This window comes from Myotis myotis, unplaced genomic scaffold (genome assembly GCF_014108235.1).
Source record: "Myotis myotis isolate mMyoMyo1 unplaced genomic scaffold, mMyoMyo1.p scaffold_m19_p_7, whole genome shotgun sequence".
Classification (NCBI taxonomy): Eukaryota; Metazoa; Chordata; class Mammalia; order Chiroptera; family Vespertilionidae; genus Myotis; species Myotis myotis.
In genome coordinates, this window is record NW_023416379.1 from 11,927,036 (window position 1) to 11,953,731 (window position 26,696).

The 26,696-nt window shown below is 40.1% G+C and overlaps 1 protein-coding gene across 1 annotated transcript; it reads left to right on the top strand.

The window, feature by feature from the left end:
* The first annotated feature begins 1,100 nt into the window (after nucleotides 1-1,100).
* Nucleotides 1,101-24,274, top strand: NUS1 (NUS1 dehydrodolichyl diphosphate synthase subunit). Its single transcript, XM_036316966.1, has 5 exons — nucleotides 1,101-1,553; nucleotides 15,366-15,491; nucleotides 16,573-16,722; nucleotides 17,997-18,096; nucleotides 21,400-24,274. The coding sequence occupies exons 1-5, from the start codon at nucleotides 1,139-1,141 to the stop codon at nucleotides 21,488-21,490; spliced, it is 882 nt and encodes a 293-aa protein (XP_036172859.1). The 5' UTR covers nucleotides 1,101-1,138; the 3' UTR covers nucleotides 21,491-24,274.
* Nucleotides 24,275-26,696: the final 2,422 nt, after the last annotated feature.

Below are 26,696 nucleotides of genomic sequence, written 5' to 3' on the forward strand. Positions count from 1 at the left end.
GGAAGTTCCACTGAAGAATGAGCCTTGAGAAATGGGTTGGGATTTGGGCAATACTGAGTTGGGATTCAGGGATTCGGTGAAGGGAAGGGATTGCACAAAGAGAGCAAAAATGGCACAGAGCTGCTGCAGGGAAGGACCCAACTGGTCCGGAGGGCCACTTCGCAGCCCGGATGACTGGACACGAGGCTCTGCGAAGGGGATAAGACTGGATGGACGTTTACATCCAATAGTAGTGGTGACCGAGGTCAGTGGTGCTGGGAGTCAGTAGCGGATTGCTGAATGAATGAATGAATGAAGGAAGGAAGGAAGTGATTGGACTGCCAGGGGTGGAACCTCTCTTACGTACTGAGCAAAGGCTTCCCTTTAGAGGGGAATGATATGGGCTGAACTATGTTTCAGGAGCATGACTAAGCGTTCCCGTTCTCACTCTCGGTAGAATCAGTCTAGCTAGAAGGTTTGATCAAAGAGCAGTGGCAGGACCTCTCTGAGGGGCACGCTCCCACCTCTACAGACACTTCCTTTAGGGGACCCTGGTTGGTTCCAGCATCAACACTTACTGAGGGATACTTTCTACCCCTAGTTTCCTTCTGGCTATTGTAATTCCCAATCCACTCGGACGACTTTTACTGCTTAAAAACAGTTTCTAGAGGGACCATGAGAGGAAACAGACGGTATAAGATGCCCAGGACCCAAGGAACACTACGTCCCTGCAATCACCCATTCCTGCCATGACGACGGGCATCTTTCTGGGTCCGGCGCCTAAGTACCAGTGGCGTCCGCTTCTAAACCTCCAAACCACCAGGGGGCGCATTCAGAAGCCGGCCCACCTAGTTCCCAGGAGCGCGTTCTCCCTCGCCGAGCGGGGCTAGGCCACATCCTCTAACCCAAGAAGCCACGTCAGAGTTCCACGCCGACCAATCAGAACTGAGTATGTGCTAGCGGGGGTGGGGCTGCCAAGGCCGGAGGAAGATGGCGGCGGGGGCGAGGTGAGGTGCTGGCAGTAGAAAGGGATTCGGGCGCGGGGGACGGGGCACGCGGAGCGATGGCTCGCGCCGCCCGCAGAGGTAGATAAGGAGCCGCGGCCCCGAGGGTGTGGGAGGGAGGGAGGGAGGGGAGGACGGCCGGGCGCCCGGAGAGTATGACGGGGCTGTACGAGCTGGTGTGGCGGGTGCTGCACGCTCTGCTCTGCCTGCACCGCACGCTCACCTACTGGCTCCGCGTTCGGTTCGGCACCTGGAACTGGATCTGGCGGCGCTGCTGCCGCGCCGCCTCCGCCGCGGTCCTAGCGCCGCTGGGTTTCACGCTCCGCAAGCCCCCGGCCGCGGGCAGGAACCGCCGGCCGCACCGGCACCCGCGCGGGGGGCCCGGCCCGGGCGGCCCCCACCCTCGGCTGCGCTGGCGCGCGGACGGCCGGTCCCTGGAGAAGCTGCCGGTGCACATGGGCCTGGTGATCACCGAGGAGGAGCCGGAGACCAGCTTCTCGGACATCGCGAGCCTCGTGGTGTGGTGTATGGCCGTGGGCATCTCCTACATCAGCGTCTACGACCACCAAGGTGAGGCGCGGCGCGGGGCGGGGGCGGGGCGCCTCCGACGGCGGGGACCCCGCCTCCGGCTGGGGGACGCGGGCACCCCGCTCGCCGCAGCCCTGCCGGCTCGCCTCCGCGGCCCCGGAGCGCACCGTTCAGTGTCACATGCTTTCGAGGAAGGGAGAGAGCAAGCTTTAGCGAACACCTACCGAGTCCCCGAATTCGGCTCCATAGATGTGGGTGCATTTAGAAAAACATGCCTTCTTCTTCATAATGCCCCGGGTAAGGCGAGTGGCGTTTGTATGCCATGTTTCGCCAGCGAGGGGGCCGAGGGTCAGGGACGTGCACTGATTTGCCTACAGTCCCACGGGCAGCAGTGCAGGGGTTGGCGTTTCTGTTACTCTCCCGCACGGCTGCCCTTTGGTGACAGTCAGTGTGTTTTCCGGAGGGAGGTTCGAGGCCCCGATCCGACGGCGCGGCCCGGCGGCGGGGGTTCGGGCTTCCCCTGAGCGGCTGGGGATGCGGACTGAGCCCCGGGGAGGCGGCGTGGGCAGGGGAGCGAGCGCTCACGGGTCCGGGGGTGGGGCCCGGGGCCTCGGGGGCCAGCGCTGCACCGGACACAGCCGCTGTCCTCCGGCGTTCCCATTGAGGGAGTGTCCGCCATCCCCACGACCAGGCGGCCGCACACCTCGGGCGTCGGGCCGGGCCTGATCCTGGGAACCGCACGCTTCATTCCGTGGACCCTCGAGGAGACGCGTGGCCACCTGAGTGCCAGGGGCTCCGATGAAACGTCGGGGGTCAGGAGCTCCCAGGAGGAGCGGGGGGACGTGTGCAGGGGGAGAGGCGGTGGGAGCGCAGCCGGGGAGGCCGAGGAGGCGGCGAGGGGGAGGAACGCTTGAGGGTCAGGTTTGCGTTTCAGTCGAATCCTGCCAACAGTGGACTTTCCTTAGAGATACAGATTTGGTGAAAGATGAAGATTTGTAGGAGTGAGTGTTGAGATGAAGGACAAACTGATGCTTTATTCTTTGTTTAGTAACTTGAACTACCACTTTCATTCTCTGTTCAAGAAATTTCACAGAAGCTACAACTTGCTTTTAATCTTTAAAATCAAGATTTTAAGGCCAGGTTTAAGTGTGGGTGTTGTGGTTGTGTTTTAGTTGTTGGTTTTTTGTGGAGTTTTTTTCCCCCCAGAAAGGGTGGGTTGAGGTCTGACCAACTTTACAGGGTATTTGAGTAATCTTTGACCTATACCATTTCTTGCTGCCGGAAAGTAGCACGGGGACTAGATAGTCTGCCATCACTGGCGATTTGCCCTGTAGGGTGAAGTTGAGTATACTCAGGGGCTGGCATTCCGTGGCCCTTGCCGAGGAGCTCTGCAGAGGCATAGAAATCCCGAGATGCTAGCGGCCATGCAGGCTCTGCTCAGAGCAGCACAGCGGATGGACACATTGCCAGCGGAGCAACATAAGCGAAACAAACAGAAGTTAGTTAAAGCCTTTAAGCAAGGTGGCGAATTGACTTAGAAGCGAATCCCTATATCCAGGTGATTGCTTTAAATCCAGGGCCCTGTACCTTTAGTAGGAAAGGAAAATGTAGAGCTAACTAGTTTCACTTGGTGACTGCCTGCTAACCAGATGACATGTTCCCACACTTCCTGGTTCCTGCAATTCCTGTTGCTGAGTTGCTGGTGGAATTCAGAAGTACCCTGTGTCATATTCGCTGAAAGAAAACAATTGGTAATGAAAAGGAAGAAGTCAGTCCGACCAAGTATTGCCTGACAACCGGAAGGAATTTTACAGAGCATTTTCAGTGAATGAACTGAGCACTTTGTGTCCTACTGTAAAAGCTGTTTTAATTATTTCCTCAGGGATAGGAATAATTTCGTTGTTTAAAATAAGAGACTTTCCAGTTACCCATTCTTGGTTTTTATTGCTTGATTGGGTCTTTCATCCATTCATTTACCAGGTGACAATTGGGCATCTATTAAGCACCAGATACTGCTCCAGACAAGAAAGTACAGCAGTGAACAAAATAAGAATTTGTATGTTAGTGGAAGCCTGACACATATTACAAATGAGTAAAATATTACGTCAAAAGTGTAAGGAGGAAAATGCAGGGAAGGGGGATAAAATGTTGAAAATCAGTGATGGAGATGGGGTGATAGAGTGGCTTAGGAAAGCCTCAATGACTTCCTCCCCTTATAATCCTTTGTTGAAATGGTTTTAAATGTTTCCATATGACAACATAGTAAAGGCAGTCAGTATGACAGATTAATTTTATTTTGGATTGAAGCTTTGGAAAACTGCCTCCTACTCCACCACTTTGCAAAATTCAGAGCTAAATATTTATAAAATGTGCTGCAAAGCCTGCTCTGATATAAAAAATACTATATGTATGTTCTTGGAATTCTCTAACCAACAGTCTTTCACTCACAGTGAGTATGGTTGTGAAAGGTGTGAGGGAGCAAGCCATGTGGACGTGAGAAAAGTTGTACTTTTCAAGGGAAGTACAGATTCTTAAGCTTTACTCAGTTTTCCCTAACAAACTTTTATTTTAGCTATTTCTTTTTTAAAAAATATATTTTATTGATTTTTTACAGAGAGGAAGGGAGAAGGATAGAGAGAAACATCAATGAGAGAGAGAAACATCTATCAGCTGCCTCCTGCACACCCCCTACTGGTGATGTGCCCGCAACCAAGGTATATGCCCTTGACTGGAATCGAACCTGGGACCCTTCAGTCCGCAGGCTGATGCTCTATCCACTGAGCCAAACCAGTCAGGGCATATTTTAGCTATTTCTATAGAGATATTTAACTTAGAAAAATATTCTAATGCCAGTTTTATTGAGTGCCTCTGTGATATACAGCACTGGAGTACAAAGAAGTACAAGAAATGGTGTCAAGGAGTGTACACTCAAATTAGGGATATCTGTTAAAAATTATTGTAAGCAAATATATAAATGCCAGTGAGTGGCATTTTTTAAATGAATATTTATTTTGATGATAATTGCTGTAACTTATATTTAATCCTTAGACTAAAAACATCCATTGATATTTCCCGTGGTTTGACTCCTGCCAGCAAACTGATCCTTTTCTTTTCACCTGCCTGCAGTATTACTTGAGTGTAATGATTTCTGCTAGTAATTCTTTTATCCTTCAGAAATTTGAGTCATTTTCTCAGGAATTTCTTGAGCTTAGAATTCTAGTATGGAAGGAGACTTGGCTGTTTTCTCTACATGATTATAATTCAAGAAATGACTAACTGGAATGGTATAAAAATTGGAGTTTGGGGACTTTTGATATGATAGCCACAGAGTTGCTATGCTTGCCTAGGTCTCACCTCAAGAATCCCTAGATCCAAGGTATCTGGATATAATCTTCTGTGATGGAACCTGTTCATACTGCCCCGCTGTCCTGGTGCCATGCCGGGAACCTCGCTGTAGGGCAGTATTTTCAAAACAAGGACCATCTGTGAGTGAGTCATGCTTATAAGAAATACAGATTCAACACAGTTATTGGTCAGACTGATTTAGGGAATGGGACTTGAGCATCTCTCTTTTATCAGATTATCCTTAGGATGCATTTGTGTGGCCCTAACACAAATCTCCCTGCTACTTACCTTACATCAAATTATTCATCCTTCCTGATTTTTTTCATGAGTGAGGATAACCTGGGGTGAGTCTTAATATTACTTAGGATAAGTTTGAGTGATCTAGAACAGCGGTCGCCAACCTTTCGGGCCTCGCGGACCACCAGTTGGCAACCGCTGATCTAGAATGTGGCATTGACTTCTTTGTGAGAATTCAGTAAAAGACAAAAGAAATCTGTTGTAGCTCTTTTTAGTGTTACTTCCATAGTTGTAAATCCAAGAACTGCTGTGTCGTATAAAATGGTGTGGGGTCCAGAATTCTCACTCAAAAGATCTGCCCAGTGAACTGCCAACCTTCCCAACCTGTTTTTCACTCTTATACGCCTTGTGCTGCATCCAGCATTAGATCACTTGATGTTCCTTCCTCCTGAAGCTGCCTCCTCTCCTTTTCCCAGTAAATGTCATCTCCCTGCTAAAAGGCTATTGTTGATCCTTGTAAGTCCCTTCTAACACCTCGTAGGGTAGTCTGTCTCTACTGGTTTTCCGCTAATCTTGCTCTATCCTTGAATCTCCTTAGAGTGTTGTACATCCCTAGAGGCACTTCTGTTCTCTATTCTGTAAAGTGGTAGTGTATGTATACTGGTATGGGCCTGAATTTCCTTCCTAGAGTCTAAGTTCCTGAGATGCTATTAATCTTCATTTTTTTTCTTCTACAGAGTGTAGCTGTTGTGATGTGTGTAGTCAGTATGTATTTCTTGAGTTGAAAGGAAGACTGTATTTTCTGTAATAAGAATAATGAACTGAGTTATAAGTTGTTTCTCAACACAAATACTACCCAGAAGCCTTAAAATAATGGAGGAAAATGAACATAGTTTTTTCCTTATTTACTTATTTGGCAATCTGAAACATGCTGTTAGCAGATATGATTTTATTAAGAATTATTTTTCTTATTTTGAAATATAGAGTTGCCAGAAGTGTTAAAAGGGGAAGTATAAATTCGATTACATTTTAATATACCGCACAATACAAACTAGTGTACCTGGCTTCCCTTCCTTGGTAACTCGTGTACTAATAAAGGAGCATTCTCTTTCTAATCTTTACTTTTGTCTGATTCACTTCCAGCACAGCATTTCACATTTATTTTAGCGTTCTGGAATGTTCTCTTCTCCTTTTTTTGCCAAAGGGCTAGTTCCTTGTCAGGAGGCTAGGAGAGATCCTGTGTGTCCATTCTGACTATCTCCTCCTGGAAAGCCTTTCTCGACTGCTCCATCCCAGTTTTGCTGTCTTTGTTAATTTTTGAATGACCGCATTCTCTGAATACACTTCTGTTTTACCATACTGCTCGATCAATGTATGAAAATAAACCTTTACTTAATAGCAGTAACAACTCTGTTAAACACTTACTATGTACCAGATACTATGCAAGAAGTACATTAAGTTCTTAGCAGTTTTACACATCAAGACACTGAGACTTAGAAAGCAAGAACCCATACCTAGCAAGAAGCAGATCTAGAATTCAAACCAGATTTTATTCCAAAGCTTTTGTACTCAACTGTTATATTGGTAAGACTTCTACTGGTAAGAGAATGTGACCACAATGCAATCACTTTTAGTACTAGTCCTGATTATGTAAGGTCACCTTAACCCTACCAGAACGCTGTACCAATTTTTCGGTAATTTCCACACAAAGGTGGAATATTGGCGCTAGATGAAAGGTAGATGAAAGGTAGACCTATTTTCTACAATGTCTCCAAGTTCCATCTTATTCTAACCACTTGTTTGCATGTAACTAACACTTTTCTCTATCACGTTGGTTTTTTCTCTTTAATGCTCAGGAGCCCAGGTATAGGGGACAGTTATGTTCAGGGCCTCAGGTCTGGTAGGAGTAAAGCCTTAGTAAAGTGGCACTTATCTACAGGTGATAGAATGTTTGGTAAAAGGTGTTTAAAGGCAAATAGAATGTTCTTCATACCACTATTATAAATGTTCATCCTGGGAATCATAGGAATCACTTTCCTTTTTTAACCCGATGAATTTAACTTTATGGGGCTCCTGCTCTGTATTGAACTATTTATTTGTCAGGTGATCAGAGTCTTTGAATACAGTTGCATTTTTACATATGCAACCAGAGACGGAGAGAACCCGGAGGCTTGTTCATTTTACACATTTCTTCTGCGGAAGCACTGGGACTGAAAACTCAACACTCATTCTGCCTCACAATGCCAGCATTTCATGTATCTGTTCCCTTGCTACATGCTAATTCCAGTATAATTGTTTTCCATGAGGTATCCTGGGGCGCCCTTGAAGTAAAGCTGTTTAATAGGTTATAAGATGTATTTATGACTGCTTCATTCATCTAAAATTTTAATTGCAGTTTTTTATTCTATTTTAAATAATTGCTTTATATGTTTTCCTCGCTGACGTTTGCCTCCAGTAGTGGTATAATTTGATTGTTAGAGAATTAAATGAGGGCAACCACTAGGTAACTTACATAGATGTCTGGTTTGAAAAGAAGAAAGGTCGGCTACTTGAGTGAGTCCACCTATTTACAGAGAGCTGTTACTTTGATTCCATGGCTGGAGAGGTGCTTTATAACTAAGATATTTCAGTGTTTACCTCACTTTTCTCCCCTTGGATGTTAGATGTATTTAAGGCAGTGGTTCTCGACCTTCCTAATGCCGCGACCCTTTAATACAGTTCCTCATGTTGTGGTGACCCCCAATTTCATTGTTACAAATTGAACATAATTAAAGCATAGTGATTAATCACAAAAACAGTATGTAATTATATATGTGTTTTCCGATGGTCTTAGGCGACCCCTGTGAAAGGGTCGTTCGACCCCCCAAAGGGGTCGTGACCCACAGGTTGAGAACCGCTGATTTAAGGGCTATAGGTAAGATTTGCTAGTTGAACACTTGCCTAATTAAACTCCTTGTTACTTGGTATTAAGTTGAAAAAAGTATTATGCCATGGCTTTGTGACCCAGTTAATGTGTACATCAGCGGTTCTCAACCTGTGGGTCGCCACCCCTTTGGCGGTCGAACGACCCTTTCACAGGGGTCGCCTAAGACCATCCTGCATATCAGATATTTACATGACGATTCATAACAGTAGCAACATTACAATTATGAAGTAGCAACAAAAATAATTTTATGGTTGGGTCACAACATGAGGAACTGTATTTAAAGGGCCAGAAGGTTGAGAACCACTGGTGTAGATGCTTGAGTATAGTATAGGTAGTGTACATTTTGAAACCTATAAGCAATTCTACAATGTCATTTTAACTAACATACTAGAGATTTTTTAAAGACTCCAGTAAGGTTCCTGAGTACAGTATAAATCAAATAGGTGGATAGGACATACTTAATTCCTTTTCCCTTGGAAATGTTTTCTCTCCAGCCTTCCGTGACATCACATATGGTTGGATTTCTTCGTTTCTCACTGTCTGTTTCTTCTCAGCCTTATGCCCAGCTTCTCCTTTGCTCCACTTCTAAATGTTGGGGCGAAAGAAGCATGATACAGAACTGCATGATCACATATGCCAGTATTACACATGCATGTAGACAAAGACTCAGAAATATTAAAAATTAGAAATAGTTGTGTTATAACGGTAAGGTGGATGGATGGTTAGGGGACATTCCTTTATTGTCTAAACTTTGAACATCTCATATAGTTTTTAATATTAAAATTTAAAACAGGCATTTCTTCAGATAGAAAAAGAAGTACATTTGGCCCTCAAAGTACATAGTAGTGTTTATTAAGAAATACCAAAAACATTGTAGTCTTTCTGAGGTCCAGCCTTCCTAGCCTAATATTTTATTCTTTCATGGAAACTAGATTTTTGTGGGTGTGTGCATGTGTGTGTTTTAAAATTTTTTGGTTCTTCCATATTTTCTATGTATATTTACATGCAGTTTATACTTGGAAAATTGAGAGAGCAATAAAACATTAAGTAAAATTCTCTAAATCATTGCAGCCCGGCCGGAGTTGCTCAGTGGATTGAGCATTGTCACATGCACCGAGAGGTCACTGGTTTAATTCCCGTTCAGGGCATATGCCCGGTTGCAGGCTTGATCCCAGTGGGAGGCATGCAGGAGGCAGCTGATCAATGTTCCTCTCTTATCAATGTTTCTACCTCCCTCTCCCTTTCTCTCTCTATCTAAATATCAATAAAAACATATTTAAAATACATATTTATAGGGGTAAGACATCATCATAAATCAAGAAATAAAATGTATTTTTTAAAAAATTAAGAAAAATGAATCATTATTGCAAAAAACTTATATTCCTAAGTCATTTTTAAAAGCATTTAATTATCTGTTAGCCCTGGGAAACCTTCTTCAAAAGTTTTTTAAAAACAAACTGTAGTCCTAGTTTTTTTCAAAAGATACTATTCATTTGTAAAAGGTCAGTTTTATTTTATGGAGTTTAATTTTTTTGAGAGGAGAATTCAAAATTTAATAGTAAATTGGGTTCATCATTCTTTATCAGTGTTAGAAATAGTTACTGAACTGAATAATTAGAAACCAGGAGACCTGGATGTCATGCCAAATTCATATCATTTTGGCATTAGTTTAGATTCTATGAAAGCAAACAAGATGAATTATGATATGAGAAAAAGAATCTCCACATCAACTTGGTATTGCTAGAGGAATTGCCTATTGCAGTCCAAGGCGCACTTGCATGTTGTTGCATTTCTTTTGTATCATGTGAAGTGTGTGTGGACTTTGAATCCTGAAGAAAATGGTAAGCTTATAATCTTGCTTATGTATAAGTGAGATAAGTGCCATAGACTATAATCAGGTTTCCAGATGGGGTCCAAGTTACTAGGTATCAGGAGTCATCTTGCTGATAATCTGTCTTATCTGTGCATTTAGCATTTCTCAGACACTATACTTTTTTTTAATTTCATCTCTTTATCCAAACCAGCCAACATAAATGTTCTGTTTAAAATAACTTTATGAAAGTCTTTATAAAAGGTGCTTTGTAACTATGCCTCTGTACAATATTCTTCCTTTTAAACATAATTTCTGCTTATGTGCAATAAGGAAGTATCCGCTTTTATTGTGGGAGGTTCCTGGAAACATTAAAAAAATTCCATTCAGTGACGTGTTCATTTAGGTTTTGTTGTTGTTAGGTGATATTTTGTGCACTGATAATTCAGTTTATTAAATAAACATTGTGGAAGGTGCCCTAGAGGAAAAGAGATAAGTAAGACACTAGTTCACAGCTAAGTACAGTTTAGTTGGGGGAGAAGGGTGAAGCTCTATAACTATAATAAAATGTAGAATATTAGTCTATCAAGGAGTTTGAACAAATTGTGTGTATTCGGAGGGGGTGAGAGGAGGAATGAGGCACATCTGTCTGGTGGATTGAGGGTAAGTGACATTTCAGCTGGCCTGTGAAGAATTAGTAGAATTTTATAGGTGTGGGGCTGTGTAGGTAACATAATAAAGGTTGGAGGCTGGCCTCACTTCCTGTGTTTTTGGAGGAAAGGAAGCAGTCTAATTTGCTGGCAATATGGTACTATAGAGGCATAGAAAGATTAATTTATGTCATAAATATAAAGTATTCCTAGCCACCAAGTGTGGAAGCATAGGCTGGAATATCAGTGCTGATCTGAGCAGCTTGTTCTTAATATATTCAGTATTTGGGGAGCTATTGATGATATTAAAGTTGAATGTGACAGGATTGAAGATATACCCAGAGAAGATTAATCTTGTAGTCAGTCTAGCAATACATGCGAAGGGTCAGGAAAGACACATTAGAAGATGGTTGTAATACTATAAAGAAGACTGTTGCTTGAAACAATGGGGACATAGTGTTATCGGAGAATTATGTGGATTGCTCTTCTCCATTGCTAGTGAGAGTGGAGTTTTTGGGGTGCCATTGGAAAAAGAATTTCTGGAGGCCTCCAGGGAAAATAAGATGTGGTATGAAGCTTTATTTGTGTGGAATTATATCCCTCAAGTTGCAAAGTCTCATTTCCCTTAAACCAGTCCTGGAAAAGGTGCAGTTGGGGATCCAGCAGAGCTAAAAGCAAAGCCAGTGCCCAGAGTTTGTGTTCCATGGTGCAGCTGGGACCCATGTAGCATCAGACTAGTTAAAGTCCATTAGTCCATTGTGTGGGGGGTCCACATGGCCGTGAGCCATGTAGGCAAATGCAGGAGCGTGAGAGTACACCCCCTGCCACAAGAGTCCCAAGAGAGCAAGAAGGAGGGAACTCCTTTGTTCTGGAACTTATACTAGTATATCTCAAATCTTGTTGCACTTGCAGTGGCCACGCCTCTTCTGGCCAATGACCACTCCCAGGAGTGACTGACAGGTAGTCACCCAGACCTTATTATGGGCGTACCTGTTATATTCAATCATTGTTCCTTTCCAGTTAATTAATAACTGGGTTAAATACAAGGATGTCAACTGGACAAAAGGAAATGGGTACAGGGAGCACTGCTGTAGAAGAGTACATGGGTCTGCATAGTAATAGGGTGCTGAGGAGGTGGTGGCAATAATGCTTGAGAGAGGTGCCTGGAGTGACTGGCAGGCAGTGATGCTTTTATTAGAACAAGAAGGGCCATTTATTTATTTATTATATAAGTATTAATTATATAAGTAGCAGTTGTGATTTCAAATGTCCCACCACCCTTATATATTTACTGTTCTCATATAGCCTATTCAGACCCCCCCCTTTTTTTTAACTTGATGTAATATAAGTGCTTGAGAGCTAGCTTTAAATATAAGCTGCCATATTTTAGATGTGTTCATTTTCAGATGCTTACAAAACTTTTGGGTAAGATTAGATGTTTGAACTGGAAGTGATAGGAACCAAATGCTAACCCTGTTTTTACTTCAAATTTTAATGTTCTGTTTATCATGGATGCTTAATTACTGAGTTTTGGGCACCCCCTTAAATTTTGCTTCACTCATCTTACCCTGTCCTGGTCTGGAGTGGTTTTAAAATTCTATGAGTAACTAGGATCAAAGGAGGAAGAGCACGTGCATAGAAAGAGAGGACTGACCTAGGAACAGGGTGGGAGGTGGGGGAGGGGTTGGAAAGAGGAAAAGGCATGCAGTCCAAAGTGAGAAGGGCCAGTCAAGGAGCAGATTGAGAATGAAACCAGGAGAGGACATTCAGACAAGCTTGAATGAGGATAGGATTTTGAAGAAGCAGGGTGGTGGTCATTACTGTTAACATAAAGGTTGAGAAGGAAAGAATAAAGATTGAGAAGAGGTGGTGACTGTTTTGCTGATGAAGAATGTCATCCATTGCATTGGAGAGGGCAAGAGTTTCTGAAAAGCTTTGCCATTTTAATCTGGAGGGGTAGGGTAAACAGATTAATTAACATTTTATTTTTAATAAACATGTCTGGCAGTACTGTTGTAGAAATTTGATGTTTTTAAATTAAGAAAATTTTGAAATATGTATGCCTTCTATCATTTATAACTACAATACAGACGAAAGGGTGATCTAATTATTATTTCTTCTTTATTTGCATAGGTAATTGGAAATCTTGTAACAGTTATAAACCTGTATCAAAAATTTATATGCTATTTTTTTTTCCTTGTGACTTTTGTTTTGGACTTGAGGATAATGATTATATTCAAATACATCTGTATTACTACACAAGTATTACTATCCTAAATACTTACTCAAATAACTCCTGATATTAATCACCTTCTTTAAGAATTTTCTTTGTGTTTGGGAATATATTTGTTGTGTTTAATCTTGCTCTGGACATGGGTGTTACAAAATGCTCTCCTTTATCTTTCTAAGCTTAAAGTCTTAATGATTGTGGACTTTTTTTTTTAAATCCTCACCTTAGGACATTCTTAGACAGACAGACATCAACGTGAGAGAGAAACAACAATCAGTTGATTGCCTTCTGTGTGCCCCAACTGGGGATTGAACCTGCAACCCAGGCATGTGCCCTGACTGAGAATCCAACTGGCAACCCTTCCATGTGCACAGGACAATGCTCAACCAACTGAGCCACTCTGGCCGGGCAATTGTGGACTTTTTTATGGAGCCACATTCTTAGCCCTTTCCTGTTCTCCATGTATATGATGTGCCCCTTTACCTTTGAGAATTGTATTATTTCTTGTGTGTATGGCTCTCACCTTAAGGAGGATGACTCCCAAATGTATATCTACATCTTCATCCTCCATTTTTTGTTATGTTGCCTTCCCAGCCCCACATCTAAAAAATTCTCCTAATTCTTCAGAGACCAGCTGAAAAGTCACTTAACCCCAACGAGGCCTTTCCCAGTCCCCAAGCCAGTCTCTGACTTGCCATCTTCTTTCAGCAGAAGCTTACTTGTTGAGTGTCTCTTCTGTACCAGGCACTTTGCTAGCCCCTAGTAAACAAAGCAGTAAGATTCCTACTCATGTGGTGCTTATGTGACGACCTCTTTTGAACATCTTTCCCTTGTGTCTCTTAGTCACTCTTACAATAAACCCTTACCTAAATATTCTATAATCAGCTATGTAAAAATAAACTTATCTTTTCCTTCGAACCAATTCTCTTTGTAGACTTTCTCTACTAAAAAAAAAAAAAAAAAAAAAAAAAAAGATGTTCACATAGTCTGTCACCAGAGATTAGAGTCATGGAATTTTCTGTTTTTACCTCTGATTAAGTCATATTCTTTATCCTATCATTTCTTCCTTTGTAGTGAATCCTTTTCCATTGCTTCATCAAAATATGTATAGACTTCTGCAGTAGTCTGCTTACTGGCCTTCTCTTTACTGTTACCAGGTTAATTTTCCTGAAGAAATACATTTTCACACATTCCATATTGCTCAGAAATTGTTGGTTGCCCTTTGAGCAGACAAAATGAAATAAAAATTAGGACTATCCCTTTGCCCCTTTTCACAGATCCTTTGCACCAGCAGCATTTGTCGGTCTTTTGAGCATTCCATGTTTTTTTCTTAAGCATTTTCCCCATGTAAATGTTCTTCCCATTTTCTTCTCTCAAGTCTTATTTTACAAAGCCTTTCCCCTATCAATAGAGACTGCTTTTGTCTTTAAACTGCTATTACACGTACACTACCAAGTTGGCATTTATATATAGCACTAGAGGCCCGGTGCACAAATTAGTGCATGGGTAGGGTCTGGCTGGCCTGCCCCAATTGGGCCCAATCAGGCTGGTGGGAGGGGGAGGGGAGCTGAGGAAGGTTGGCCAGCCAGCCCCACCCCCTGTTTGAACTCCTGGTCAGTTGAACTCCCACCCGAGGGGACAATTTGCATATTAGCCTTTTATTATATAGGATATTCAGCAACTTCTGTGCTATTTTTATATATTTATTATATTCTCGCTCTCTCCCAGTTAATCTTTGAACTGTTTTAAAATCATATCTGACTGAGAGGAAAACTTGGTAAAGTCCAAAAAGGAAGGTTGGCTTCTCTGAAAATAGCCAGAAACTTATTTGTTTTTAGTTAGAGCTCTTTATATTAGTTTTACATTAAATGCATGTCACACTTTTAGTTCCTTCATCCTTTGTTGAATTTAATTTTTAAAATTGTTATTGATTGATTGATGTTTTTAGAGAGAGAGGCGGAGGGAGAGAAAGAAACACCATTTTGTTTCTCCACTTTTTTATATGCATTCATTTGTTGATTCTGGCATGTGCCCTGACTAGGTATCAAGCCTACAACTTTGGTGTATCAGAATGACGCTCTAACGAACTGAGCTACCTGGCCAGGGCTGATTTCACTAAATTTTGCTAGTTTTATCTATTTTGTACTTTTTACATAATTCATATTAGTCCCTCTACTATTAAAAAATCTAATCAAGTTGAGGTTGTGGTTCTGAATATAAATAGTAAGTCTGCAAGGAAATTCCACGAGGCTGGGAGTCTGGAAGATACGGACTCTAGACCACTGCTGCAGTTTCTAAATCCTTGGACAAGACCCTTAAGGATGTTGTGTCTCAGTTTCATAATCTGTAAATAAAGTTGTCGAGTAAATGATCTTAAGTCTTTCTGGGTCTAAATTTCTGTCATGTTTATATTGACACTACGTAGTTACCTCTGTTTTGTTTTTTACTTTAGCCTGAAGTCAGGCTCTTTATATTAACAAAGTTCTGTTGTTATCACTTCCTTTCAGATTCTAGTTTAATTAGTCATGACTACTTCATTTGGCATTTGTTCAGTTCTGGATCTAACATTGTTTTCACAGCAAACACACTATTTATTAAAGAGATAACTTACCCTCATTTGGATTTACTTGTTTTGTTTTGTTTTTTTTTTTTTTAGGTATTTTCAAAAGAAATAATTCCAGATTGATGGATGAAATTTTAAAACAACAGCAGGAACTTCTGGGCTTAGATTGTTCCAAATACTCAACAGAGTTTGCAAATAGTAATGACAAAGATGATCAAGGTAAGCCTGAATATAAAGTTAAATATCTAACAAAGGCTGATGTGTTTTGTGGTTGAAGGCAAATCCTGTCATTCATTCATTCATTCATTCATTCATTCCACCCTGTTGGTCTTTATTGTCACCATCTTTAATCATCAGATTTAGACTTTTCTTCATTTTGGTAATTTTTTTAAAAGATGATTTTATGGATTTCAGGGAGAGGGAGAGAGGGATAAAAACATCAATGATGACAGAGAATCATTGATTTGCTACCTCCTGCATGCCCTCCACTGGGGATTGGGCCTGCAACCTGGCATGTGCCTCTACCAGAATTGAACCCTGACCTCCTGGTTCATGGGTCGATGATCAAACACTGAGCCACAAATGGCCAGGCCATTTATTAATGATTTTCAGAAAAAGATAAAATTATGAATTTCATAGATATTAAAAAATAAACACATGTTAAAGATTTTATTTCACTCGTAAGCCACGAGGAGCCAGGCAGATTTTATACCAGTTCAAAGAGAATCCAAAGAATGGACACATTTCTAGAGCAGGAATATTGAAATGGTTTTTAGTGGGGTTGGTGGGAACCTCTGTAGACAAGAATTTGGCATTGCTATTCCTTACCTAGAATCCTACCAATTGTAAAATAGCTTGGATAGAATCATAAATTTGATTAAATTGGTATGTGTTGTAAACAATGCATATTCCATTAAAACACATTTTTTTTGTCTTCAGTCCCGTGTTACTGCTAACTGCTATGATTGTAGATGCTACTTTAGACTTACAGAAATTGAAATTTATTCTATAATTAAAATTCCTATTTGCTAGAGGATTTATTCACAGAGACAAGGTCACTCTGCATACTTTAAAGAGAAGGCAGTATATAAATACATACACAAATGTGATGTGTGGGTCCTTTCAGAGGAAAGTAGTTTAAGTATATTTTGATATGGAAATTGAAGGGCTTAAATGATTCTTGTTTACTGTAAGAACTGTACCTTTATTTAGGTCTGAATATAACATATCTTGAAACTGATTTTGAAATATATCTGGAAAAGTATGTTTTTATTAATGTTTTGTTTGTGTTTTCCTCCAGTTTTAAATTGCCAAGTGGCAGTGAAGGTCCTGTCCCCAGAAGATGGAAAAGCAGATATTGTACGAGCTGCTCAGGAATTTTGCCAGTTAGTAGCCCAGCAGCAAAATAAATCCACAGATTTGGATGTGCATATGTTAGACAGTTTACTTAGTAAGTCATATATATTTATTTTTAGTTTTGTTCCACAAATATACACTATGAAGAAGAATATCTAGGTTCCTTTCACATTTTAAAGCCTTGACTTTGTTGTTGTTATACATGTTGTGTTTCTGAAGTTTAAGATCCTGTGTGAAATTGGTTTTGAGAAAATGACATTCGTAGTCAACTGACTTGCATGAGGACTTACTGGTAAAGGAGAGGACCTAAGGATTTGTAGGGGGAGTGATGAGTATTCTTATAAAGGACTTCTGCCTGTTAGCCTTCCTCCCTCTGGGATATTTTTCTGTACCAACAATGAGTTTTGTAATTCTCCAGACACGAACTGTGGGTGTCCAACAATTCAGTTTCATTCCAATACTAACTACCCAGAGTTAGTGTTAGAGTCTAACAAGCTTAAGAACTTGGTCACGCAAAACTGCCCCCACTTCAGACCCCAGTGTAGTTCTCCGAGCACCTGTACTTGGGATCAATCAGCTATAAATAGGGGGTTCCCATGACTCCCTCCTAAAGTTTGGTAATTTGCTAGAATGGCTCACAGAACTCAAAAGGCACTTATGTTTACCGGTTTGTTGCAAGGGATACAACTCAGGAAAAGGCGTACAGGGCGAGGGTGTAGTGGGAGGTGGGCGTGTGGTAATGCAGCCTCTCATACAGATATCAGGTAGCCATGCCCCCTCTGTGTAAACCACTCTCATTGTGTCTACCAACCGAGAAGCTCCGAATCCTGACCTTTTGGGGGGTTATGGAATCTATTACCTGGCACCACTGCTTAAATCTTTTTAAAAATGATTTTATTAAAGAGTTTCATTTTTATGAAATCCAACTTACCAATTTTTCTTAAGTAGATCATGTTTTTGGGGTCATGTCTGAGAAACTTTTGCCTAATTCAAAGTCACAATTATTTTCTATGTTTTCTTCTAGAATTTTTATAGCTTTAAGTGTTATATTTAAGTCTGTGTTCCATTTTGAGCCCATATTTGTGAATGGTGTGAGGCATAGGATACCAGTTTTTCTTTATTAAAAAGACTAAACCTTTCCCCCTTGAACTACTGTGGCTCCTTTGTTGAAAATCAGTTTACCATAAATCTGCAAGTTTATTTCTGGGCTTTCTAGTCCATCCCATTGCTCTGTATTCTGTCCTTATAAAGCTACAGTGTGTTGATATTCAAAGCATAAGAAGCCAATTTGATGAACGGGTTTTGCCCTTGGTCATTTTATTTGCAAGCAGTGCATATTAAGTTTGTGTGTATTTCTTTCTTTTCAAGGTTCAAATGGTTTTCCTGATCCTGATGTAGTACTGAAGTTTGGGCCTGTGGAGAGCACTTTAGGCTACCTTCCCTGGCACATCAGATTGACTGAGATTATGTAAGTAATTAAAAGTGCACTGACTTTGGTTCAATTCAGCAGGAGTTTCTGGAGCCTAGTACTGTACTATGTTTAATGGGAATTCCCCAAAAATTGCAATACTGGATTCTTTCCCCAGGTATTTCACAGTGTCATTGGTAAAAGAAAGACACATAAATGCTCAGACATGAGAGGGTATGTTTGGGCAAATGTTAGTTATTGACATCAAGTATCATAGGAGATCAGGAGTGAGATATCTCTGAGGGCCAGAGTTGTTGACTATGTCGAAAGGATGTGACTTGATCTGAAGATGTAAATTGGGTGGAATTTGGAACTAGAGGAAAAGAAGTGTAGGGGACGGGCAGTGGCGGGGCGCGTGGTCGGGGAGGGGAAGGCGGGGGGGCGGAAAGCTGGGGTGCAGAGGATGCTCATTACATGTCAGAGATAGAATGAAGGCACTGGCCACACCAGAGCCGGGCGTTAGTGTTAGGTAGTAGTGTGAGATAAAATAAAATAATTTGGGAGTGGAGACATTGAGAACACTTTAAATAGCAGCAGGAGGAATGCATATCATTGTTTGGACAGGCAGATGGAAACCGTTGAGCCTGGGGATGATGCGGGAATGGTGACCCTGGAAGATTTGTTTGTAACTGGAACAGAGCAGATTGCATTTGGGGGAGGATGAGGTAAACACACCAGTGAAGAGGCCATAGCTTAATCTAGGGGAGGATGCAGTGAAGAGAATGAAATTGCTTATTTTGAACAGTTGGGTAAGCTTTTTGTATGAAGGGCCCAATAGTAAATACTTTAAGCCTGCGGGGTCCTACAGTGTCTTGCAAGATCTCCTCTGTTGCAACTACTTAACATTGGCTAGTATACCTAAACAACCACAGGCAACATGTGAACAAGTGTGCGTGACCACATTCCAATAAAACTTTATTTACAAACACAGGTAGCTGGTTCTTGGGCTGTATTTGTTGATTTAAAACAAAGGAGAGATTTAGAAGCGTTAAAATATATTTAAATTCTGGGCTTTAGGAGAAAAAATACTACAAATTGTATCTCATGAGAAGTATAATTGCAAGCCTGGCACTTCACTAATTATGATAAAAGAAATGAAATGACTCCTCTAAGTTTTTAAGCCTAAGTGACTGGGTGGATTATAGAGCTATCGAGAGAAGCGGAAAAGTGAAGGGAGCATTGACTTTAGAAGGGAAGATGTTGAATTCAAGAGTAAGATGATTTTGAGGCCATAGTCCGTTTAGGTGGAAACGTGTAGAGGGCAGAAGAAGATGTAGAGTTGGTGCTTGAATGAGAAGTCAAGGCTAAAGATGAATCTGGGGAGTGTCAGTGTCTTGGAAGTAGTAGTATGGAAGCTGTGAGAGTAGAGGACCTCTCTAATGGGTACATCGAGGAGCACAGTACCAAGGGGTCAAGTGCCTCAAGCTCAGGGGCTGGAGGGGAAAGGGTGTCAAATAAAGAGGCAGAAGAGCAGCAGCATGTTAGAGTGAGACAGGGCTGTAGATCACGTGCGGTGGCCGCCTCATTTTGTAGGCGAGTAAAGTGGAAGAGACATTGCTCAGGCTTGTAACAAAGTGGAATTAGAACTAAAATGTGCAGACTCTGGGTTTCCCTAGGGTGGTGCTTATTTCTCTTATCTCCTTTTCTCTAGAACTTTCCATGCCTTTCAGCTGGGAGTAGTTTAGAGGAAAAAGTGTGTTTTAAAACAGATCTTGGTTTAAATCTTAGCTATCTATGCAACTCATTAACATGATTTTGGAAAGCTATTTAAACTTCTCTCTATTTGTAAAATGGGCTGTTAAACCGAGTTGGCTTAAATCTGATAATGGACATAGGCTATCTAGCACATACAGGCTTTCCTCGTGGATCTCTGTACTGTGTCTGTCAAAGCTCTACGTCTGTTACAGCTCTACGCTATATTGAGGTTTGCTCTGTATTTGTCTACTGTCCACCAGACTGCAAGCACCCAGATGCAGGAAAATGTCCTACTATGGAAAAGAAGGGTGAGCCCCGACGAAGCCGACCAGGAAATAGGACCACTTCAGAGGCATGGGGGGGGGTGGCGCTAAGTGCTTCCTGAGGAGTGACGGGAGATGAGACTGTGGGAAAGGGGGTGAAATGAGGAGGGCTTAGGAAAGTGGGTAGTTTGAGGAGGACATTTGAAGCAGGCTTTAGCAAGAAGAATGTCAGTAAATTTGTCCTTTGAGGATGTCATTTCAGTAGAGTGAATAGGATAAAGAGTTGATGGTAGTCAAAGGAAGGATAAAGATTATATGTCAGGTCTAGCTCAATAAAGCTGGGGTTTGCGGAAGAAAAGGTAAAGTATAGCAAAAGAGAACCACAGGGGCAGAGAGGAGTTCATACATGGCAGGTTTGCTGAATCCTTTTCTCTGGTGCATGAATGTGGCTCTTGTACAATAGCCAGGTGTTTGGCTCTAAGAGTGTTTGGAATTTCCAAAGCTGCACAATAAAGCTGTATAAAGTAGAGATTTTTTAAAAATGTTAATTACTGAAAATTACTTAAGTGTTTAAAATACTTAAAGGGGAGCCCTGACTGGGTGGCTCAGTTGGTTGGAGCATTGTCCTGTACACCAAAGGGTTGTGGATTCGATTCTGGGTCAGGGCACTTGCCTAGGTTGTGGTTCAGTCCCTGGTCTGGTGAGTACTGGAAGCAGCCAATTGATGTTTATCTCCCTCTCATCCTCCCTCCTCCCTTTCCTCTCTGAAAATCCTCAGGTGAAGATTAAAAATAAGTAATAATAAAATACTTAAAGGAAATCCTCCAGCTATATGTTCACTCTGCCTGTAAAATCCTTGTCTTCACACTGCCATTGTCCCCTTGAGCAATTGGAAATGGTGGAAGTAGATGTCGTTTATTTATGGTTACTCACCACATGGCTTCAGTCTGGCACTGTGCAGGGATGCTGTGCTGCTCTGCCAATGCCAAGCCTGGCTTTCCTAAACCATTAAAGTAGTACTGGCTTTACTCAGAGAGGAGCTTTTGAAGTCAATGAGTGAAATCCTATATAAATAGATCCCCAGCTTTGCATTAATCCTACTTAGAGGTTCTGAATCGCTATCTCACTACAAATTACTTTTCTCTTATTGTGGAAGGAGAGGTTGTTTTTCACTTGAACTGTTTCACAGTTAACAATCATTTAGTAGAAATGGTTTGTATTCTCTATATTTACAGTTTGCTTTCTTCTGTCCTTAACCTCTCTTTGGTCATTACCCTTCTGGTTCCCCCCTCCAAATTACAGTATGTCATCTAATTGCCTCTTTTCCCCTGTGCTTCCTTTTCAGCTCCTTGCCTTCCCACCTAAACATCAGCTATGAGGACTTTTTCTCTGCCCTTCGTCAGTATGCAGCGTGTGAACAGCGTCTGGGAAAGTAGTGATCCCTGGCTGCATGATTTGGTTTCAGGCTTTTGGAGAAAAGGACCTAAGTGATTCTGATGTTTACAAAGCAACTATGAAACCCTGTACACACCTAGTTTATAACCCTCATAATTTATCAACAAACACAAAAAAGTGTCTTACTTGAGAGTAAGTGTGTGTGGGTATGGGTGTGTGTGTGTGTGCGTGCATGCGTGTGTGTGTGTGTGTGTGTGTGTGTGTGTGTGTGTGTGTGTATGGAAATAAATTTATAAATGGAAAGTGTTAGAGAAGGAAACACATGGACTTGCACCTCTGAGCAAGCAGCAGTAATGTTATAGGAGCTGAAATTTCAGTTTTAAAGCCTTCAGCCCCAACTACTTCCCTGTTTTTGTAGGGATAGGAGTGGATGTTTAGAGCTGTTAGATTATTATTTTGGAGGGAGGGGGGATTTTTTTTTTTTCCAGTCTTTCCTGATGACCAAACCTTAATTTTTAAGAATAATATATTGACTTATTAAATGGAAGCATCGTGAGTTTGAGGCATTTCCAGAGGAATGGAGATCTTTATTGCTCACGTGTTAAAAACTTGCTCACCATTGAAGCCCAAGGAATACCTGTTTTCAGATACCCATCCTTTTTCATCTCATCGTTATTGTCAATGTGATTGGAGAGTGTTGATCCGCTGTCTTTGTTCTGGGATATGAAGATCACTTGAACTCTTACAACATTGAATTGAAGAATTTAAAGAACTTAAAAAATTTAAGTATTAGGCAATCCAGAAAAGGTGAAGAAGTTGGAACCTGAAAAACAAAGGTGGAAAGTTTCCTACTGGATTTTTGTTGTTTGATGGATAGTGTGCTACGTAGTATCCAAAGTTATGTTAACAAATATTTCCACTAACTGTTTGTTTAAAATAAGCATTTGAGGGAAATTATAAGACAGCTCTTTTCCTCAAAAGTAACCTGTTCCTCTTTGGAATCACACATTTAGGACCATGTTAGTACCCAGGGTTTTTGCTCAGTAAATCCTGATGGTGACTTTCTGTAAAAGACCTTTAAGTGAGATTGAGGGCTGTGTAGGTAATAAAACATTACCAAAGGCTACAAAAGTAAATTAATTCTACATGTTCTCTTTCATGTCAGAGAACAGCACTGGTTCTGTTATCTTTTTTAAATAAATAAATGATTTTTGATAGGTATTTAATATTTCTTTCCTCACTGCTGATCCTTGAACAGAAACCATTCTTTATATTTGATGGACAGTTTTCAGAAAAATCTTAACAACTGTATAATAATTATCTAAAATTGTACGTTTAGAATGGAGAAATTTAAATATAGGTCTCAGAAGTCTGAAAAATAGCAGAGAAGACTGGATTTGGAAAGCAAGATCTGGAATTGCTTGTCAAATTCTGAAGTTATGAAGAATAAATGTTTAAACTTTGGATTACAAAACCCCATTTATGATTAAAAAATATACTTGAAATAAAATTATTAAACTAAATTTTGGTTTAGTGATATTGCTTTGCACTTCATTGTTCTTTTAACATTGTAAGACTTTTTTTTTTAAAGTCAGTTTATTGCTGAAAGTTTTATGTGAAGCTACAGCATATCTTTGAACTTGACCAGAGAATTTTTTATTTCTGTTCCCCTGTACAGTGATTCGTGTTCTAGTGAGGATTTTTTTTGCCTTAGTTTAAGACTGAATTTATGGCTTTTATAAACATGTGTCTGGAATATGTATAGCTTTAATGAATTAAATGTAATGGGCCCAATTGAAGTGAAAAGATATAATATTTGTTAAAACGACGTTAGTCAAATAAATTACCCACTGGGATATAGCCAAAGTTGCTAAAGGTTTAATAGTTGTCTTTTACTTTATTTTCTTCCATTTTGTAGCAGTATAGTGCTACACACCAGAGTGAATCTATAACCTGTGACTTAAGTTTATTATAGTCCTAGGAAGAGACCCTGAAAACAAGTTGCTAAGGATTCTGAATTCAGATATAGGCATTGTGACTTAAGTTTATTATAGTCCTAGGAAGAGACCCTGAAAACAAGTTGCTAAGGATTCTGAATTCAGATATAGGCATTCCATATCTTTCTCCTCATGGGTTCAACTACTAGTACAATCTCCACAACTTGAATGGCATTGGTCATTCTGTAATTCCTGCCAAAATTACCACTAGTTAACACATTATCAGGGCTCCCTTGCACTCCCAAGAAGAACTGATAATTTTAAAGGAAAGTGTTGTTTGTCTTTATGTCTTTTGAAGGATATTGTTTAAATATCTTTCAAATACTTTATTGACACTCCCCATAATGGAAAAATTTATCAAATTAAACCCACATTCTAGATGGCAGCTTGGAGCATAGCAAGAAGTCAGGGGTTGAAAACCAGTCCCAATCTGGTTTGATTTTGTTTTTTAAAAATGATTATTGTTACAAAGTTTGAAAGCTGGTTTTGATGCGAATAGCAAATTGTGTATATTGTGACTAAGGCATAATAGCCTGTCTTAAGAGAGGGAGGTGTTGTTAATAAACAGTGCCAAATACACTGTGCGTATCTACAAATTAATCTTTGAATGTATGTTACTTGATAGCTCCCTCCTCCTCCTGTGTGATGGTTCCATGCCTAGTAAGATCCTTGTGATGTTTTGTATGGCTGTAGACTTTGGTGACATGTAAATAATGTGCAAAGCAAGTTTTTATGATTAAGGAATCAAATTTATTGAATTTTATGATTGAAAGTTGAAACAACATGTATGAACAAAACAATAAAAGAATATACTCTTTTCATGGACTATATTGTTATGTGAATGCTGCATTTATTCTGAACATGTAGGACTTGCAGAAATGGAATGAGAAACTCCTATGACTATATAGCAATACTATTTTTTAGATGATATGTTCTTGATTGAAACATATTCTCATTTTTACCAGGTTAAATATTGGGAATCTTATAATGTTATTTGCTTTTTGCTATATAGCAGTGATATAAAATTCATCTTTCCCATTGCTAGAATTGTCAAAATTCTACAATAATTAAAATAAGAGTTGATTTTTACTGAATATGGAATGCCGAATTTAAAATGTATATGTGTACTCTTTTTAAAAAAATTGACAGTTTTTGTCAAACCAGGAAATTAAAGGGTAAGAGCTATCATCTGTTGTACGTTGCATAGAGTATTCACTCTCTAACTTGAGGATCTAATTATAAGATAGTTGGTTTTTATGCATAATTTTCATCTGAAATAAAATTTTCAAAGGTCACATTTTAACTTTGGTTAATAGGAAATGCCTTTAACAAAAATTAGTGTAGAAAAGGTTCCGGATGGTTTGAAATAATCCCAGGAAACAAATTAGTGCCAGCAATTGTCCAGGAATCCTAGTTGATAGGCCATGACCTGTGATAAAATTGGTGGAAAGGGGGAGTGCAAAAAGAATCTGCTTAAGGTTTAAAAAAACACACACACATTTATTGTAGGAAAAATTAATTTGGAGACATAAAGGAAAATAACTTATAATACTATCACTCAACGATTACATTTTTGGTGACAATCCTATAATTTTTTTGTACTTATATTTTTAAAAATGGATCCTACTGTAATGGGTTTAATAAAGAGATTCTTTTTAAACTATAAAAAGAGTCTTTTATTCTGTCTTGTATTTTGTCACTGTGTTTGGATATAAACAGATTACATTAGCACATGATAAAATGTTTGGAAAAATTCAGTTATCCTTAATGAATTTTAACCTTAGTTCATATTTTAAAGGTAATTTTATACTTATTTCTCTATCTTCTAGAGATTCAAGAACTATAAATTAATTTTGGCATCTGGATTCATATCCAGATGATGGCAAAATAAAAATTAGATGTACTCTCAGATCAGGCTATCTGCTGTTGATCATATTTATACTCCCCTTCATTAGAACTAGTAATTTAAGTTGCTTTTATGCGGATAAGAAAAGATCCGTTTGTCTTGGAGAAGGAAAGCTTCAGCAAAATGAAAAAAATCAAAATGTAGGCAAGTTGTATTTGTATGTATCCAATATTTCCATTCTGATGAAGATTGCAACTGCTGTATCTTTTATGGGTTTGGTTCTATGAACCTTTTATTTTGATAAATGTATATTTTACAATGTTATTCCTCAATAACAGCTTGTACATAACAACTGCCCAGAATTCCTTATTTTTATGAACTTTAATAGAGAAGTAGATGGGTAATGGTAATAGTAACTGACACCTTTCTCCAGAGAGGAACCTGTATTTTTTAAAAATATATTTTATTGATTTTTTACAGAGAGGAAGGGAGAGGACTAGAGAAAAACATCGATGAGCGAGAAACATCGATCAGCTGCCTCCTGCACACTCCCTACTGGGTATGTGCCCGCAACCAAGGTACATGCCATTGACTGGAATCAAACCTGGGACCCTTGAGTCCGCAGGCTGACGCTCTATCCACTGAGCCAAACTGGTTAGGGCAGAGGAACCTGTATTTTAACTAGATTTTAGATAATTAGAAAAATGGGACCTAAAAATGTGGAAGTTTCTTAACTGGAGATGTTTGACAAAGCATTTGTCTGTGCAGTGCTTCTCAACTGGAGTGATTGTGCCCCCCAGTGGACATTAGACAGTGGAGACATTTATATTTCACCACTGGGTGGTGTGGGGAGAGGGGGACAGGACTACTACTGGTATCTAGTGAGAAAGGCCAGGACAGTTTTCAAAGAATTACCAGGCCTCAAATGTCAGTAGTGCTGAGGCTGACAATCCTTTCTTTATTTGGGGAGGAGTGGTGATGGATGTTGCCTGAGGGGAATTGTAAAAATGCAAGTTTGTTTAGATTTGAATCTATAGATCATAGTTTAGAGGTGAAATAAACATGCATACTTTAATTATTTGAAATAATATATTCACTTTTTTCTACTCATGAGTTCTAGTCATTTTCACATTTATCTCTGACATTTTTTAAAAATATGTTTTTATTTAAGAACAATATAAAATCAATTACCTGCAGGATAAAATAAATTACTAACTTGATGTCTATAGATTGGATAATTTGAAGCATGTGATTTCTTATAACATGTGTAAAACATTACTGTCTCTTAAAAAAACTTGACTTTGTTTCAAATAAACAATAAGCTGACAAGCTTTGAAAAACTGATAGGCGTCAAAATGTCAAAGATAGCTTGGCTGGGTGGCTCAATGGTTGAGCATCAATTCA